Genomic DNA, 19124 nt, shown 5'->3' with positions numbered 1-19124 from the left:
TTCGCTCTGTCTGAAATATGTAGCACCCCTTGCCTAAATAATGAACTCATACAACCTTTTCAGACTCAATTTCAACAAGTCTCTCAGAGAAGAACACTGCTATGAACAGCAAATGGCTGACTTAGTATTCTTTCTTCTGTGCTCCCAGAGAAACTTGTACTGACTTCTCCTGGGGCACAAATAAAACATCAGATATATCTTTCTCAGATCTACATAAAGTGCAATGCTTTAAAATCATGCCTGTGGACAATTACTCTTATCTTTACTCCTTCAGGGTCTTATAAGGCAGCCCAAATGCTGTTGCCAGATTATTATACTCCAAATTCCCACTGAGAGTTCAGAGACTATCATGGAAACTGACAGAATTAGTATCAAGAAAATATATTTTTTCTAGGATCCTTGTGATTATACCATGATGTATAATATTTTAAAATCTACTATTTTCACTTCTAGGGAAACTTCCTCTGCATGCTGAACAACTGCTAAATTAGGTGGTTATATCAATATTATACACCTTTTTAAAAAGTAATTTAGAGTTCTAGGTGAAAATACTGACCCGATTTTCCATTGATTTCTTTACTAGGTTAAAACTTTTCCAACGGGAGTCAAATTCATGTTTGTGAGATCCTTGGAATTGCAAAAGGTCTCCAACAATCTGTGTCAAAGAATTTCAAATTTTATATTTACAAGTCATCATGTCCAACCTGGTCATACTAATAATTATGCAACTATTAAATGACAATTGTACCTTTATGATAAGAAACAAGGACTTGGTATCGTCTTCTGAATTATTAAGTATGTGGTCTATAATAGGAGGAAAAAAGGATTTTTAGTAAAGTATTTTGAATCACCATAGGACTCCTGATATATTAGTTAAGAATCTATTAGTTAAGGGAAAAAACACTACCTAATACTCTCACCATTTAGAATAAAAAATGTTAAGTAAAAGGACATATGCTATAGAATAAAATTCCTAAATATTTATTAGTAAAAATAAATTAAACACATATATGTACTTACTAAGAAGTTTCCTTATAACCCTAGCAATTGCTTCTCGGTGGTTCTCTCTGGATAGATCTATTTTTAAAAAATGAGAGAAGGCATTTTAAACACACTGAATGCTCCCCAGACTGTTAAAGTTTATTAATAGTTTACGTCAAGAAGGATAATATATCCAGGAAAAATACACATGGGTCTGCCTTTACCACAGTCGGACTGGTGGCAAGGCCGGATACAGAGTAACTTCTAAAATTTTCCCATTTATAATGACTTACTTGTAAAACTTTATTGGGCAGGCAAGGAAGAGGGAGAAAAAAACCACCTTTGGGAATATTTCAAAGGCTCTATTCAATAGTTAGAGACCAAAACCGCATAGGATTCTCTAGTTAGTTACAGGTGACAGAAATCAAACAAACATAAATTATACCCTAGCAATTAATGTATGCAACTAACTGCAGTGTTAATCCAGCAATGAGGAATTGTGCTAAAGTCCTATTAATGTTAGATACATAATATTAAATTAACACAATAAAATGTTTAACATAAATATTAACTCACTATAAGAAAAATACAAAGAGAATTAGAATATATAAGGGTTATAATATTCCCATTCACATCAAGTACAACATACCAGTTCTAAAACAATTCTAAAACTACATGAACATTATGATATATCAAAGTCTGCCTCTGCACACATAAAGCACCCAAATTTTTATTTACTGACCCAATTTCTTTTGCTGGCTATTCTTTTATAATAACTTTCCGGTTTCTTCAGAAAAAGCAACAATAACTATCATGTAACTACTGTGCATTTATATATAACAAAGAGACTAGGAAAATTCTAACTATAAAATTATTCCGTTTTAACCCGTGTAGAGTAATTGAAAAAAATAGTCCACAGAGATTTACTCAGATTAGGATTCACATACCATATTCAAGTCCCGTATACAACTTTGTCTCTTCCAAGGACACCATACTTGGTACCCTGCATAAAGACAACAGTGCTTATATTTATTAATAATGCCAATAAGAAGGATTAAAGGGAAAAGTGTCACTGCTAGAATGTTTAAATCAAAACAAAGATGATGCTCTTTTAACAAACACAGATTTCTCATCTTCAATACTTCAACTCTTTACTTATCCTTCTGAAGATTGATACTATCTGTTTCGGAAGGACAGTATTATTCATCTTAAGGAAAATGTTGATTGAATTTAATCACTTTAGGCAGTCAAATTCACCACCCAAATGAACATAATATTCAATATTCAAGGGTAAACAAGCTTAAATCTGATAACATTTATACAAAGAAAAGTCAGCTGCTTTATAGTGGTATAACAAAGCTTAAAACTAGACACAAAACTCACAGTCAAATTTTCCTGTAGAATACATAGCAGACAAGATTCTTTAGATAATCATTACCCTTCCTCTTACAAACAGACAGACTGATCTCTCCTACCATCTGCAGTAAAATCCGACCACGTGTGAAGAAGTTCAGATGTAAAAACACTGCATTTCCTAACTAAACATCTGCCCGCAAGAATTATGTGACCAGAACCAGACCCAGCTAGTTAAACTCATTAAATGGTTAAAAATCACTTTTTAGGTAGGTATTCAAGAATAGATTTTACTGGGTAATATGAACCTTTATATCCGAAATCTAAACTTTCTTCAATGACAACCATAAGTTAATTTTCAACGTTTTACTTCAAAATATGAGATTCGATTCAATAACTTCTTATAAAGAGAGACAATACTTTCTAAGAGGATGAACATAGGCACAAATGCCAAGGAAATATGGGGTGAGCATGTCCAATACAGGGCTAATTAGTAATAAACATAAGTTTTATAATTCATCACTCATGAATGACAAAGCACTTATAAATCAACACACCCCCATTCATATTGTATTTCTTAAGTAAATTATCTCTACCATCATATTTGGTAGTTATAAATTCTGGGATTTATCTAAAAGGGTAATAAAATTAAGATTACTAAAATGTCAATTATTTAACTATGTTCCTTGCCCTAATCTAGTGCCCTACGATGGCAATAATACATCTCAAGTTTCAAAACCAAGCCTACAGAGTATAAACAAAGAATGGTAATATTTTATAATACAAAACGCCAATTTGCTTTTCAGAGACTTTTAAGTTCAAATTCAAATTCCTAAAATCTGGTTTTCATTCTACAAAGCTTCAACTTTTGGCAACAGCTTGCAAACCCGAGCATACTGTAAAACTATGTATGGTTGAAAAATATATACGTATCCAGAATCTACTCAGTTAAAAATAAAATCAGATTCCTTTATAATGAACTTAAAGGGAAATCCAACATCTTTACTGAAATTAGATTTCATCACCAAAGAGAAAAAAGGGCTGTGCTCATACAGTAACAAGCATCAAGCACAAGGCCCGTGACCCTCCCCACTTCCCTGGCAGAGCATGGGGACACGTTTGTCGTAAGCGATCACAGAAGAGCACGTCTCCTTGCTGCTGCTACAGACATACGTCGTTTTCCAAAGCAGGAGTACAAATGTCCCTTACCCAGTCCGCCCCAGTACCAGTAACACTGAAGCAAGCATGCATCTTAATTGTCACAAAATTACACTTACAAACAACATAAAATGTAATCTCAATAGTAAATTATTCTGAATAATTTTTACTATATCAAAAAAGAAAAACCCCACCAACTATCAAACAAAAATACTATCAGTTGAGCATTTGAAATGTTTTTCTTGTATGCATTTCAGACTCTAGTAGTAACCCCAATTACACTGGGGTCACATTTAAAAATAAGCCTCATTTTAAGAGCCCTGATGCTAATTTTTAAAATTCATGTCACTCTCAGTTGTTTTTCTATCAGAAAATCTGAAGAAATATTATCACTTATTATAACTATTTTAAAATATATCAACTTGTATGAGATTTTAAAACATTAATTAGTACATTTAAATAAAAATGGCTTAGGCTTTTACTTTTAAAACTTGAATTAAAACACAGCTTCCATTATCTCAAGTATATAGAAGGCATCTGTTTAGATAGACATTTCAGCTTTACTTTATTTCTTACCCATCACAAGTTCCTTTTATGCTTATTTATCTAAGTTTAAGCTTTAATTGTTCTCTTCCTATCTAATTAAACTCCAACTGGATTGACATGTTTTACACTAAAAGTTTCTCAGCAAGTATAAATACATATTCATACTAAATATTTCTTCTGATCTTTAGAAGAATAATTTTCTAAAAGAAATCTCTACCTGTTACCGAAGTAAGACTTTATGATTCTATTTCTTTGTGGCCACATTACAAGTCTATGTGTGCCGGGCTGGAGTGATACTTAAAACTGCTCTTGTAACTTTTAGTTATGTACATAATCTTAACTCAGTAGACTTACAGTGCTATCAACACGTACAGGTCTACGTTCTGATTAAAAGCTATAGTAGCAATATACATATTTTAAATCACATACCATCAGCCCCCACCCCAAGTGAAATTCATTCTACTCATTCACTGGTTCATTTTACAAACAGTAATAAAATTTGACCTCAAGAACTACATAGAATCCCGGGAAATAATTTCAACACAACATATTACAAACAATACCATCTATACAATAACAATAAAGTTCAATCAGCCTCACAGCAACTAGACAGTAGCAGGCCACCTAATTTATAACAAAATGTGTTCAATATTTGTGCCACTCAAAAAAAAGACATAAGTTTTCCACAACTTTGTTATTTGTACCACTAGATGGCAATCTTCTTTAGATCTGATTAGAGCAGAACTATGAAAATAATCACTGGTGGGAAAGAAAGGATGGTGAAAAAGAATTGATAACACACACCAAAAATATACACTACAAATTAAATATGCAAACAAAGGCTAGATGAATTGTTATGAAACAAGTGCAAACGACAATTCTTCCTGTCCGTAAGGGAAAGGACAATGTACGCTTCCCAGTGATCCCTCCCCCCGCCAATGATCACAAACCTAAAAGTACAAAACTAAGCCACTCATAGATTTTTCTTCCACTCAAGGTTACAACTGTTTCACAAGGGACAATTGGCCTATTTCTGTGTTCTGTTATCCAATTCAATCCTAGGCATCAATAATAGCTATCAACACAAGGGAAAAGCTGGCTCTTACTCTACCGGGTGAACAAAAGGCTGCTAAGTAAAGAGAAATGTTACACACTGCTGGGTTTAAAATTAACTCTGAGCATAAGAACTATTTCCACGTCTGACACACAAGCTTTTAAAAATCAATGAAAACAGTCAGAAGGTGAAATAAGGAGAAAACAGGGTTACTCACCGTGGAGTAGTAACTGTTTCCTTTTCTGTGTGCAGCTCCCCCAGCAGAGCTGGGTAGTTTCCTGGAGGTGCCAAGAGAGGTTAGCTAGCCCTGCCCCTCATCGCATAACAACACATCCTTTCACATATTAATGAAATGGTCTCAACTCTTAGACCTTAAGTATGAATTTTTTTTGAGTGAAAAGTTAGTAAAAGCTGAGATCCTAAGAATGATTTAACTAAGAATGACTTAACAGATCTATCAGAGGAAAGGGGCACAAAGTAAAGAAGAAATATTTAAGATGAAAAATGATGACTCCTCTACCTTGAGTAACCCTGTTTTTATAGATGTTAGTTTTTTTTGCATCCTGTAATAGCTGGTTAGACCTAAAAGATTATAAAGAGTATACTGCAAAAGGAAAATTAATGACAACTTGAGGATTAAAGGCAAGTGTCCAAAATTCCTGTGTGACCCTGGAAAGACATAATCCAACTTCCACATCTAGTAGAACTGTGAGTATAAACTATACCACAAATATTTCTATTAAATGATTAACTAAAGGTTCCAAGAGCAAAATAGAGAGATTCCATTTTAAGATTAATTCAGCAACCTTGGTATCTGACAAAACTGTTAAAAATTAAAACTGTACTCAATTAAAAAAATTTACCCTAAATTACCCTCAAGGGACCTTATTTTATCCATTGAAACAACAAAATTTATAGTACGTACAAGATATTTAGTAACCCTACGACTGCTAAAGGCCAAAAAGTACAATGCAGACACCATTAGATATATCATTTACTTTATACTTAGGACAATGAACTCATCTAAGTTTCCGGTTTTTTGGTTTTTTGGGGGTCAGTCCCCAATCACATAATCACAGAAAATTGGTTTTCACATTTAGTAGACATTTCCCTAAACAATGGATTTTAAGACTATCTTCCATATACTGTATTAGGAACTAAGTTAGATTTTCTTGCAGGAAAATAAAGCTATACTACATTTTCATTTTTTCATTACTGCAATTTTCCTAGAAGACAACTACTAACACATGCGCAAGGCAAACTTAATGAGTGATTTGACAAAAAAAATTAAAGCAGCTAGACTACTTTACCTAATTGAGATTTATATTATGAGTTTAAATTTAAAAAAAGAATTGTCTGAGTTGCTATGTGCTTCCAAAAACTGGTCTGGTATTTCAGAAAATGCATAATGTCCCATAGTACCACAGCCAAATTGTTATTAACAGGAGTGACTTCCACAGGCATCTTAGGCATTACTCTAAAGCAACTGTCACAATCATATATTTCCTTTTCTCCCCCTCCTGGTACCTTTTACTCTATTTTCTATGGAGTAATTAATGTCCAAAGTAAAGAGTTTGCTTTTCATCTACTAGTATCAAATTGACCCGCTGATAATTCCCAGGAATTATGCTACTGATATTCTTTCTTCACAAGGCAGTGTGATTTAACATCACAGAACAATGGCACCATCAAATTGCAATTATTTGGTTAGTTTTTTCAAATCACTTTACATTTAGAAGATTTTAACAATTATTGACCTATACTAGAATAAGCACTTTAGAAACTTAAAAGGCTAACTTTATTTTAGGATACTTTAGTGAGAACTAATTTACTATCTGCAAAAAGTCTAACTGTTATATAAAGAAAATAAATGTAAAAAAGTCACACATTGCCAACATAAACTAAAATTTCAGGCGAAGGTGATACCAGTTAGAAACTGGTTTTAATGGAGAGGATTCTGTTAAGACCTATTTAAAAGCTAAGGGAAGACTTCATAAACTCCCTCATTTTGGCAATTCAAAAGCAAAGGGCTGCTCATTCATCTTTAACTCTACTTTGTATAATCATTATCCCGCCTACATGCACTAACTATAAAGAACCCTAAAAATGTGTATTGTTCAATGATTAAAACAAGTGAAGCTTTCTGTTTTATATTTTATTTCATTATATATTACTAAATATACAAGAAAACATTTTATATTTTCAAATATGTAAACATTATGTATCTATTAAATATAATTTTGTATCACTTCATTTTGTTTTATATTAAATTTTCAATCTAAAAGTAAAAACTAAAACAAAACTTTTCAGTCTGAATCATCTTTCTCTTTCAACTTTTCTGGGAAAAACCTAGAAAGGATACTCAGGATCAATTTTATAGCTTATAATGTATAGTAATGTAGGCTAACAATCTACTTATTTATATTCCATGGCATTCATAAAATTTTTACAACATGGTATTCTTTTCCTTATTGAAAATGCATTTGATTATAAACAAACCTAAATGGCTTTATAATAACTAAATATATGGAACTTTTGTCCTGACACACATTTATTTCAAAGGATAAAGGCTTTGCTTCAATTCACAGTTAACTATAATATGCACATGGCATACACATGGCTACATGCTGACATGAACTGCAATGGAAAGCTCTAAGCCTCCTGAGCTGACCCTTCAGGAGTGCGTCCTAATGATCCTTCAATACTGAAAGTCTAATACACACAGAAGACACATGCTTTTCCTCTTAGATAAATTATTGGATTAAATGATCACACTTCTCACTGTCAACACATTCAAGCAGAACTAAACTTACTGATGGAATAAATTTGTCATGTATGAAACAGCTTAGCATGCCATAAAGAAGTTCGTACTGTATTACACACTGTTAAGATCATGAGAAAAATCAAAACCATTTCTGTAGGTATATCATTTTTAAATACTGTAAAATTAATCTCTCTTAAGAAAAAGGAATTTTGGTAAAATTGCTCATATGTCAAACTATAAAAACTGATGAAAAACAAAAGTTCTTTAAAAGAATCCAGCAAATTCCTAGGCAAACTTAATACAGACTTCCTTACCTGAAATGACCCTAACTTCTCCCTCTGAAATCTAATGAGCAATCTAAAGTTCAATGCCTAGAAACAGTTTTTAGAGTGAAATAAGCGGGAATTATAAAAAGTATGACTCCAAACAATTATATAAAATATGGTAAAAACAAGCCACACTTTAAAACCACTCCTTGAAGCTTTTTAAGGTTTTTGTTGCAAAATCAACAAATAATTCTCCCCTTTGTGTTTTATGAGGGGACAGGGGTTACTTACTCGTTTTTATGTGATTTTCATTAACTTGTTCGGCAACAAGACGTTGGTGTTGAGAGAAAATAACCTCAGATGGTATACCAAAACTAGCATCTACATACGCAATAACTGAGCTAAAGTTATATACTGCTGATTTCCTTTCAACTCAATTTTTTCAACTTAAATGGCAGCACTAACACTGGGCTAAATCAAGACATCCATTCAAAACAGTAATGCTCTGAAAAGCACTTAAATTCATAAAAGCAACTTGGGAGATCTAAAGAGTTCAAAATTACAATGAATAACACTGAACAAATTTTTATTAAAAACACTCCCATTTTTTGGCCACAAAATCCCAACTCAACATTGACTGTAGACAAAAAGAGTGCTTTTCGTTCTTTTGTAAAGAGTTTATTTCTCTTAATTAACTCAGTATACTAACAGGTGAACTTAATATCTCCAAGTGGCTATTTTTAAACTGATTAACACTGGTTATTCTATCCTGGTACCATATGAAAATCTGCATAAAACCTTAAAGTTTATAAACCTAAATTATGCCTTGGGTATTTTTGGCCTAACAATGACAAAAAGGTTAAAGTGATACAGAAACAACACCAATAACAAAACCAGTGACTCATTATGTGACTAAGATTTAAAATAAATGCCAAATGGCAAAACAGCAAAATATGTAAAGTGGCTATTTTTACTTACAAGTTAGTAACCGGCTCTCCTTTCAACGGAGGTAGGAGGTTTCCTGAGCCAATTAAACAGTTGTGCACTATAGTCAGACTCTGTAGAACATCATCTCTAGAAAAGATACAAGATGTCTGCATATTTTAGAAGACTCCAAATCCTTATTTAACAGAAAGACTTCTACAGTCTAGGGTGACATACAAAAATTTTATCAAGTGGGGATATACAAAATTAAGGCAAAGAAATGGCAAGCGTCTTCAGTTTACCCACATAATAGTAAAAGGTAATTAAGCATATTTACTGGTAATACTAGACCTGTTAACATTCAAACAGGCTCTAAATAATCACAAGTAACAACTGATTGCCCTTCATGAAGCAATTCTGAATTTAATCGCCTGTTTACTCAAAGATCACTACCACTAAAAGGAAAAACAGCATTAGAGATCTTCCAGCATTTTCCATCTTTTAAAAATGGACCAGCTGAACATTTACTCCCAAGAGCAGTTCAGGGTACCAGCTAGGCGACCTAAGACACCCATACTTCTCCCTTCTCCAAGCCCATTCGTACTGAATTTGCTCATTAAAACTTCCTCACGTTTCACACAGAGTAATTTTCTTACTATTGTTACAGGAACTATCAAAGATTCAAACTATAAAAGTCTAATGGTCTCTAATAATTGTTTCTTGTTAAAGTCCCCTGGGAGAGAAAACAAAATAATCTCATATAAATATTTCTCTAAGCAACATTACTGACAATAACATGAATTACTAAAAAGAACAACCCAATAAAATGTAAGCTGAATCTAGAGAAGTAAGCATTTCCTTTCAAGAGTGGCATACCTACACACGCTTCCCCAAAGATGCACAAGTGAAATTGCTAAGTAGAAGGCACTAAAAGCAATCTAGAGTTTTTCTATTTAAAACGTTTAAATATCATGACAAAATTTCTGTTATATAACACCATATTAAATGATTTTCTAACTATAATTATGGCAGATATTCAAAACACATTAAAAATTAATACGTCATATATGCCACACAGAGAGAGAGAAAGAAAGAAAGACACAGAAAGATTTAGTCTGCAACCATATAACTGACTGTAAAAGAAAACTAACCTAGACATTTCAAGTTCCCCATCCCCACAACGCTGGAGTTTGATGAGCTCAGGCTGAAGGAAAGAGTCCAAGAGAAAGAAGGCAAAAGCCACTTCTTCAGAAGAAGGAACATGCCATTGGATTCCCAGATTCCACAAGTCGCCTGGTTTACCCCAGTCCTAGAAAAGAAGAAGGTTTGTTCAGAAAGTTGAGCAGTAGAAAAAAAGAATATATACATATAATGACATGAAAACACCATATTATCCCTTCATTATCACTCTTGGAAAAGGTCTCCCTGAAGAGCACTCAAATATGAATTTACTAAAAGAGTAACAGTGAGTGTATGTGAGGCTACTGAGCTCCCCAATAAAATGCAACTGTGGAGGTTAGACATGTCATACCAAATCATTTCACATACAAACAGAAAAGAAAACTAGAGTTAGCGCCAGTGCTATGTTGCACTTTGCAGGTTTAAAGCGTTCCAGTAAGTTTTAATAACCTACCTTAAAAATAAAGAAGTGACACCTTTAAGTACAAGAAAAATAAATCCACACTTTCAATCCCTTAGAAAAATAACCCCAATATATCCCTGCATCCTAAATTATTGAAAATGCTTGCCTTGATAGGAAAGTATTCAGAAGGAGGTTTGTCAAAGCCACCTGGCACACTGCAGTACTCCGTAGGGTAGATGAGTGTGGTAGAACGAAGAAGGTGATGCAAAAGGTTACAAGACAGAGTGTAACCCTGCTTACAGGTTAAATGCAGGGTTCTCTGGAGGATCTTTACAAGCTGCTCCCTATAAAGAAGCAACTTCTTCCCATCCACTCGAGTAATCTAAAAAGAGGAAGAAAACAGTTAAAGACATTTTGGTTAAAAGATCAGAATCAACAATTAATGCAAAGGTCAATGTATGACCACGAAAGTAGTGTAACAGTGTTTCTTAAAGTGACTGTAATTCATTTTAGGATTATTTCAGTAATATTCTAACAACTGATTCTTTTTTAAAATTAAGACACATTTTCTGAGTTTAGGCCCTCATGTGCCACAGTAACATTCTTTTCAAAAGCATCTATCTCCTTAAAGAGACAAAACTTACTTAATTGGATGTATCTGTTCTTTGGTTCCTGAACTAACCCATAAAGGAAACTGAAGTTTCACTGGTGGCCAATTTTGGAATGTAGGGAAAAAAAAATTGCCCAGTCTGATAAAATTTTTCAAGTAATGAGTCATCCATATTAGCATTGATCAGTAAAAAGAATAGTGTTGAACATGAAGTAATCAACAATTACCCACACTCCTTTGCTAACAAGAGAATGAGAGATCTGACTTTTTGCAGCCACATCAAGAAATTTCCAAAACACAGGACTCTTTATCTGTTTTAAAGTCAATTTTTCAGAAAAAGGATAAATCCTAAAATAAGTCAACACTTTCATAGTAATATTTTCTTATTCCAAAGCCTGACAATACCTCAGACAAAAGCTGAAGATTCCATAGCAACTCCTTGTCCAGCTCTTCTTCATTTAATACGTCATCATCTAGAAATGGCAAAACAGTGTCAGGGGAAAAATACGTATCCAACTAAATACATCATTTTTAATATTAACATTTCTAATAGCTGAAAAAACTCTCTTTTTAGGGAAGACTTTCATTTCTTCTTCATAAAGCTAAACTTGCTCCAGAGGAAGTGGAAACAATTTTCAAGAAAATAAACACATCAACCAGGACTTCTGCCCCTCCACGTCTCACAAAATAACTGATTTCTTTATATTTTTTATGTTTTTTGGTGAGAAAGATTGGCCCTGAGCTAACACCTTTGCCAATCTTCCTCTATTTTGTATGTGGGAGGTCACTACGACATGACTTGATAAGCAATGTGCAGGTCTGCACCTGGGATCCAAACCTATGAACCCCGGGCTGCCAAAGCAGAGCATGCGAACTCAACCACTACACTACCGGATCGACCCAAATAAATGATATTTTTGATAGCAACCTCTGGATGGTCCTTGTATGTATGAACATGTTAATTTGATAAAGGAAAATTTCTAAGCTACCTGTCAACCCAATGATACATTGTTTTGAGCAATTTTCCCCAACACTGCAAAATTAAAATACTGCACAGCTTAAAGAATCTGCTTTCACCAACAGAATTCTAGAAACCAAGAAAAGATTTTATCTACAAATGTAAAGACAGAATAATAACTTTATGACTTACTCATTGTAAGCTGAGTTATAACACTGCAGCAGTGGGGAACAAATAGCTTCAAAGATTCCTCTGGGCAGCACTAAAAACATATTTGTATAAATAACTTTTTTTGAAAGACACAACTATTTAACAGTCACAAAATATGCATCAGCAATATTTTCAGTGGCAACTAAGGGCTGTAAGCAGCTACTGGAAGAAGTATATATTTTAAGTATAACAAGCATGTCTAAAATAGTTAACCACAGAAACTTGTCAGTTACTGATTCCTTAATTCGCCAGTCCAAAAAAAACAAACTCACCTTGACAGCAGCACGGCACATGTCCGCCACCATGCGCCCTGCGACTCTTGTTTCAAATATATGTGAAATAGAAAAATTAAAAACCTTCTGAAGGGCCACCTGTTAAGATATGTAAGAAATGACAACGTCTGATCAACCTTTTTAAGAAAATTAAACATCTTATGAAATATAAAAGAAAATAATATTCAGGCTATATTAAAAATAACCAACTAGGAATTTTTTAACCACCTGAATTTGTAAGGCTTTGCTTAATCATGTTGCATTCATGTCTACGAATAATCTTTACACAAGGCCCTAATATGAACAAAACATTTGAGGCATGAAATTTTATTGCTACAGAAATACTACACAAAATTATAGCTGCTGGAAGCAAAAGCAATTTAATTATCTGGTTGGCAAATTCAATATAACAAAGGGAATTTTTTGGAATACCTTTTACAGTTTGTCATTCTGACAACTACAAACTATAAACCTCTATCTCTACTCTAAAAGACTTAATAGCAGTCTATGATTTTACAATCGGGTCACAGAAATTTAAGTTAATTGCTGAATAAAAGAATGAGTTCTAGACATCGGTTAACAATGCCGAAAATTATAAACTCCTTTCAAAAGAATTTGGTTAAACAAGAGATTATTTATACTAATTTCTTCCTTTTTTTTTTTTGAGGAAGATAATCCCTGAGCTAACATTTGCCACCAATCTTCCTCTTTTTGCTGAGGAAGACTGGCCCTGAGCTAACATCCATACCCATCTTCCTCTGTTTTATGTGGGACACCTATCACAGCATGGCTTAACAAGCAGTGAGTGCAAAGGTCCAGACCCGGGATCCGAACTGGCAAACCCTGGGCCGCTGAAGCAGAACGTGCACACTTAACTGCTGCGCCACCAAGCCAGCCCCTACACTAATTCCCCTTTTTTTTTTTTTGTTTTTTTAGGAAGATCAGCCCTGAGCCAAGATCCGCTGCCAATCCTCCTCTTTTTGCTGAGGAAGACTGGCCCTGAGCTAACATCTGTGCCCACCTTCCTCTACTTTATACGTGGGATGCCTGCCACAGCATGGCGTGCCAAGTGGTGCCATGTCTGCACTCAGGATCCGAACCAGCGAACCCCGGGCCGCCAAAGCAGAACGTAGGTACTTAACCGTTGTGCCACTGGGCCGGCCCCTACTTTCTTTATACTAACATAATCTTAGTAAATATTTCATGTAGTTATAAGGCAGTTTAACTTTTAACTAGGATAAACATATTAACAGTGATAATCTCAGAATAACGAAAACAAACAGAAATGGAAATAAAGTGTGGTCTTAAATACCATACTGCACATTGCCGGTATCAACCAATATGGAACATTTACAGAATGCCTTATGAGGACAAACTATTTCTAATCCACTATAGTTTGCCAGATTGTTATACTTAGAATTTAATTTCTATCATGTGATGGCATAAACAATTTCCAAAACTTTTCTCCCAAATAATATTTAGTTGTAAATTTAAAAAGTACAGTAGATTCTTGTTATTTGTAGTAATGTATAAAGTTGCTGTGAGCACTGAATTTGCAAATACTGAACAATACACTGTTCCTAGGGGAAGTACAGGATTAAGTTCTTTCAAGCCTCTGGTTACATTTTCATCAACTGATGAATATATAATCTTGTTTTATGTGTTTCTGTTCAAAGACGCCTTATATAACATATATTGTTGATTCAGTAGCAGTGAACTCATAGCCAATAGCACTGCAACACAGGCCTGCACGAAGCTTACCTAAAATGTGTTATTTTCCTGGTTAGGCACATCACAACTCTCTTACGCTTACAACACTAGATAGTGCTTCAGCACTACTCTTGGGGCCATTTTAAACAGCAAAATCACTAACAAAATGCACAACGACGTGAAAAACCTGGCACTAAATAGATGCAAAAAGGACACGTTTCCAGCATGAGCGCTGAAACAAAAAGGCAAAGCGTCACCATGTTCGACCTAAGCTGGGAACATGCAGAACTCCAGTCTTTAGCCACTTTTACACGTCTGCACAAAAGAGCGGCATGTATTGATTTTGGGGTTACAAATAAATTTTAGCAAGTAGGTGAATTCAAAAATATGGAGTTTTCAAATAATGAGGATCACTTGGCATGATATACACACAAAGTAACCCGAACTTCAATTTTAAAGAATCAAACACAACTATAAGATTGGAATTTATTTTTGCAGCAATGCATTCTTACCATAAATATTTCTTTGGAACATTGAGTGAGGATTGTACTGAATGTAGAAGACAGACCTAATTCGACCAAACTCTCCAGGTGAGTCATTTTCTCAGTTTCTGTCTCTTCTCTTGTTTGCTCCAATGTGCTACTTTCTATAAGTCCAAAGCATCTAAATAATCCAAAGTATAATTTTAGCAACTAAGAACTAGATTAACATTTTTGAAGATGATTACATAAAAGTCTACTGTCATAACTATTCGAGTGATAGCTACTGAATATGTACATGGCTCACAAATCTACTGTCATTTTGTAACTTGAGAAATACTTATATACAGGCTGCTACACAGAGAGAGACTAAAGTTGGTGGGACAGGAGTAATCTTTTTGAATTTCAGATAAAGGGTGGCTCCGGGGTACATGCTCACCTGTCCATAAACTGTAAGACGAAATCCTCAAATTCAGCTGTAGCTGAACAAAGTTCTCGTTCCACCTACAACACGCCAATGTGAAGAAAAATTTAAAACAGCCTTCGACTTTTTTTCTGTGAACTAACAGAACTCGATGGCCTACAAAATAGATCTAACACTACATTATTATATTGTGCACTGTGAGAAACAGCACCATAATCGCATATCAATTTAGAACAACGTGATCAAATACTTTCCGGGAACAAAAATAAGAAGTAATAAACATATTTTATACGGGCCAAAAACAGAAGGCAAGTAGCCATTTTTATTATCAATTAGTTTTTAAACTGCTGGTGTGTATGGAAAGGATGATCTCTTACTACTTAAACATACAAACGACACAAGTCAAGTACTAAAAGGCTTGCAATAAAGAAAATAGTTCTAAAAGAACAAGACAGTAATAAAGTAAATTTCTCTTCATTAGGCACTGATCCCCTCAACAGATTCCTATCACAAGAAGATGGAAAAATAAAACTTCACCACCTTTGCTTAACAAAAAGTTGAAAAGTGACAAAAATCTGGAAATACAGCCCTAGATTCAGTTGTTTACAAAAATGGCCTATTACTGACCCAGCCCCCTTTGGTGAGTGCTCTGCAGACTGTCTTACCAATGACGACCCAGCCCCCCATTTACACCATCCTAGTCACAAAACACTAATTTTAGTTTGTTGGCACATATTCAAACTTGCTTTTAAACTATCAAGTATTACTATGCATATACAGTTAAGAATTAGAACTCAGCTAAACTATCTTTTTACAACCACACAGCATCCTTACCTCTGTGAGGTCGTTTCTTTCTTGTAGTACAGATGAACAGTCTACTAAAGGCACCAGAGTGGAAAATGTTGCTATAAACTGGAATGTGATCTGTGGGAAGATGTAAAAGATTTAACATTAATTAAATTAATTCCAGTTTAAAAACATAAGTACACCATAAGCTACAATAAAGTACCCAAATAAATTATCTTGATAGAAATCTCACAACAATCATTCTGGAAATTTTTCACTTAGAATTCAACATTCTAAGGTTCTTCACAACTAACTAGCTTTACTTTAGTAATGAAGTGATACTAAATTTATTTTCATACAGTTATTTACTAGGTTTAAACACAACATTCTCCAACCTTTTGTCACTGAGAAGTTACTTTGCCTCCGAGCTAAAAATGTGGCATTAACTAAGGGTAAATAGTGAATGCAAATGCAGAAGCTAGAGGCCGGGGAAGAGGGCAGACAAACAATGCTCTAAGTCAGGAGAAGATGTGTGTGCAAGTAGGATCTGGTACTTTTATACCCAGTAACCTTTATCATGCCCCATCACCAGTGTAGATGAAGGGAAGTGCAAACACTCACACGCTATTGTTTTTAATAGCTCTGCTTAAGGAAAATAGTAAATATATAATGACCTTTACGACATATGATCATTAAATGCACACAGGTTATAGCAAATTACTTACGAAGGAAGACGTTACATAGATCAACTAACTGTCCACAGAGCTAAACTTGGGCATCTACAGATATAATTCTGTTATAATTAACAAATTTTACATTGAACTATGTTCTAAAGAGTATTTGAAGAAAAATTAACAGGATGTCCATTTACATAATTATAAACTTAGATACAAAACAGAATCATACATATGCTCACCATGCATTTACTAAAGTCATTTGGATCCACCCCAGGCAATGCTCTCATCAACAGAGGTAGCATGTGTGTTGGACCTTCAGGAAACCATTTACCCCCTGATACCAAGCTGCGGGCAACTCCAATTACACAACTTAAAGTAGCTGTGAGCTGGTGAGGTTCTGTTAAAGTCTCTAGTGCAGGATATGTTCTATGGTTTGAAACAGAATTTAAAAAAACTTTCCATCACAGATAAAACATACATAATACATTAAATATACTTAATTCATAAATTGCATTTTGGCTTAAAGGTTTGTAGCTAGCAGAATATTTTGAGCGAATATTTGCTCTCAGAGGTAACAGAATCACACAAATAAAGGAAAGGTACTGAGACAATATTGCACGTTTTCCCAATGCCCTGCTACCTCGCCACCTTACTCCACGCAAATTTCACAATGAAAAAACGAACATAAACTGGTAGATTTTCTATTATTTCAGCCATTTTAATCCACATTCCACATTCCAACAGGACTGCATCCAATCTAATGGCCAGCGATTATTAGAATTCAGAAATAACAAGTTACAGCTACTGTACTCCTCCCTCTCATAGGAAAAATAATCTTATTAAAATGTTGAAATTTTTCCTATTTTACACTCTTAAAATTGAAAATCTGCTATCAGAAATATATGAGAATATTCCTGACACTACAGTGACTAAATTGGGGGGGAATAAGACAAATGTAATCTTTAATCACTAAGTAAGTATTTAAGAGCCAAGAACATGCATTCTGTGACCCAGCAATTTCACTTTTGAGAATTTATCCTATAGGGGAAAAAAATCCCCAAAAAGTAGTGAAAATCCTCCTATGCAGAATATGTAAATAATAAGGCAAATAGGAAAAAAGGGAGGATTTATAATTGGATTAAAAAAATAACCAAACCTATGCTTATTTCAAAATATACCAAGCTCTTCAACAAAGGCTATCTTTAGGAGACAAAACTAAGTACCTAAAAATTTTTTCTACAACTTGATTTTTATAAAGACCTTTGCTTTTATAAAATAAAAAAATCTTCCAAAAAAGGTAACCATGTCATTTCTAAATAGGACAAAATTACAACTGAAGGAGTCTCAAAAAATGCCATTGTATCGTCAATTTTGTCAATTAAATCTTTATCTTGGTCAAGTATAGTTCACTCAATATACTGATACTGAATTTGCCCAAAAATTGAAAACCAAAGAAAACCATGATGGACAACTGTATTTGTATTTATAAGCTTTGTTCCTTCTACTAAACTTATCTCACTATTCATAATTAACAAGCTGGAAAACACTAAAATAAGGCAAAACAATGAGGAAGTTAAAGAAACACCAAAACACCCCAAACCAAAATTTTACTATGGAAGCAGCTGAAACCCCATGGAGGCAAGTGTCTCTCTTTCCAAGGAGCATCAAGGGACCTGCCACTGACTGTCAGCTTCTGCTACCACACGGAGGTCAAGTAGCAAAGAACACTGGGGGTTGAAGACAGAGAGCAAACTGCCTAACTTCCTCATTCCATTTCCTAATTAAGTTCTATGTATTGGAAGAGTTTCAGTCCCCCAAGGTTGGACACAAGAATAGAAGTTGGGAAAGTGAGGTACAACTTAACTTGAATATTTATGGCAAAAAAGACAGGGCAAGAGAACATAAGCAACTCACATATAAAGATAATGGGGTCTTGTTTTGGTCAAAATCTTAAACAGGGTACCCTTCTCCAAGTAAATGTGATCAACAGTGAGTCAGAAAATAGGCTGCTGTCTGCACTCTGCCACTAAGCACCTTGGACAAATCTGAGTTGTATGGAACTCAAACTATTAGATTCTTCTGGGCTCTAAAAACTGATGCTCTTCTACTTTTGATGAAGACATTTAGAGAGAAAATATAAGGCTCAAATTCAGGCAACAGAGGAATAACAGAAAGTTTAATTAATCTGCTCATGAACACTCAAAACAATTGAGAGTAGCTCTCCCTTGGGAAGCACAGCAAGCCTATATTGTGACAGTCACTTAGCAAATGGAGAACTATTTTTGTTACTGTTCCAACATACAAAACAAAATGAATGCAATAAAATCTACACTGTGAAAACAATACACACAACATTATACAATATATGAA

The 19124-nt window shown here is 34.3% G+C and overlaps 1 protein-coding gene across 1 annotated transcript in view; it reads right to left on the bottom strand.

Moving 5' to 3' along the window:
• The window catches only part of PSME4 (proteasome activator subunit 4), an 84821-nt gene that overhangs the window by 29820 nt on the left and 35877 nt on the right, over positions 1–19124 (bottom strand). The window contains exons 11-24 of the mRNA XM_046660412.1: positions 16994–17180; positions 16126–16215; positions 15307–15371; positions 14901–15051; positions 12679–12777; positions 12389–12458; positions 11644–11711; positions 10795–11010; positions 10198–10355; positions 9101–9196; positions 1929–1984; positions 1021–1077; positions 749–804; positions 557–655 (exon numbers count right to left, since the gene is read on the bottom strand). Of these exons, the coding sequence (XP_046516368.1) occupies positions 557–655; positions 749–804; positions 1021–1077; positions 1929–1984; positions 9101–9196; positions 10198–10355; positions 10795–11010; positions 11644–11711; positions 12389–12458; positions 12679–12777; positions 14901–15051; positions 15307–15371; positions 16126–16215; positions 16994–17180 (1468 nt within the window). The remainder of the gene's footprint in view (positions 1–556; positions 656–748; positions 805–1020; positions 1078–1928; positions 1985–9100; positions 9197–10197; positions 10356–10794; positions 11011–11643; positions 11712–12388; positions 12459–12678; positions 12778–14900; positions 15052–15306; positions 15372–16125; positions 16216–16993; positions 17181–19124) is intronic.

This window comes from Equus quagga, chromosome 5 (assembly GCF_021613505.1).
Source record: "Equus quagga isolate Etosha38 chromosome 5, UCLA_HA_Equagga_1.0, whole genome shotgun sequence".
Taxonomy (NCBI): domain Eukaryota; kingdom Metazoa; phylum Chordata; class Mammalia; order Perissodactyla; family Equidae; genus Equus; species Equus quagga.
The sequence above is the reverse complement of the archived record's forward strand: the minus strand, read 5'-3'. Positions and strand labels throughout refer to the sequence as shown.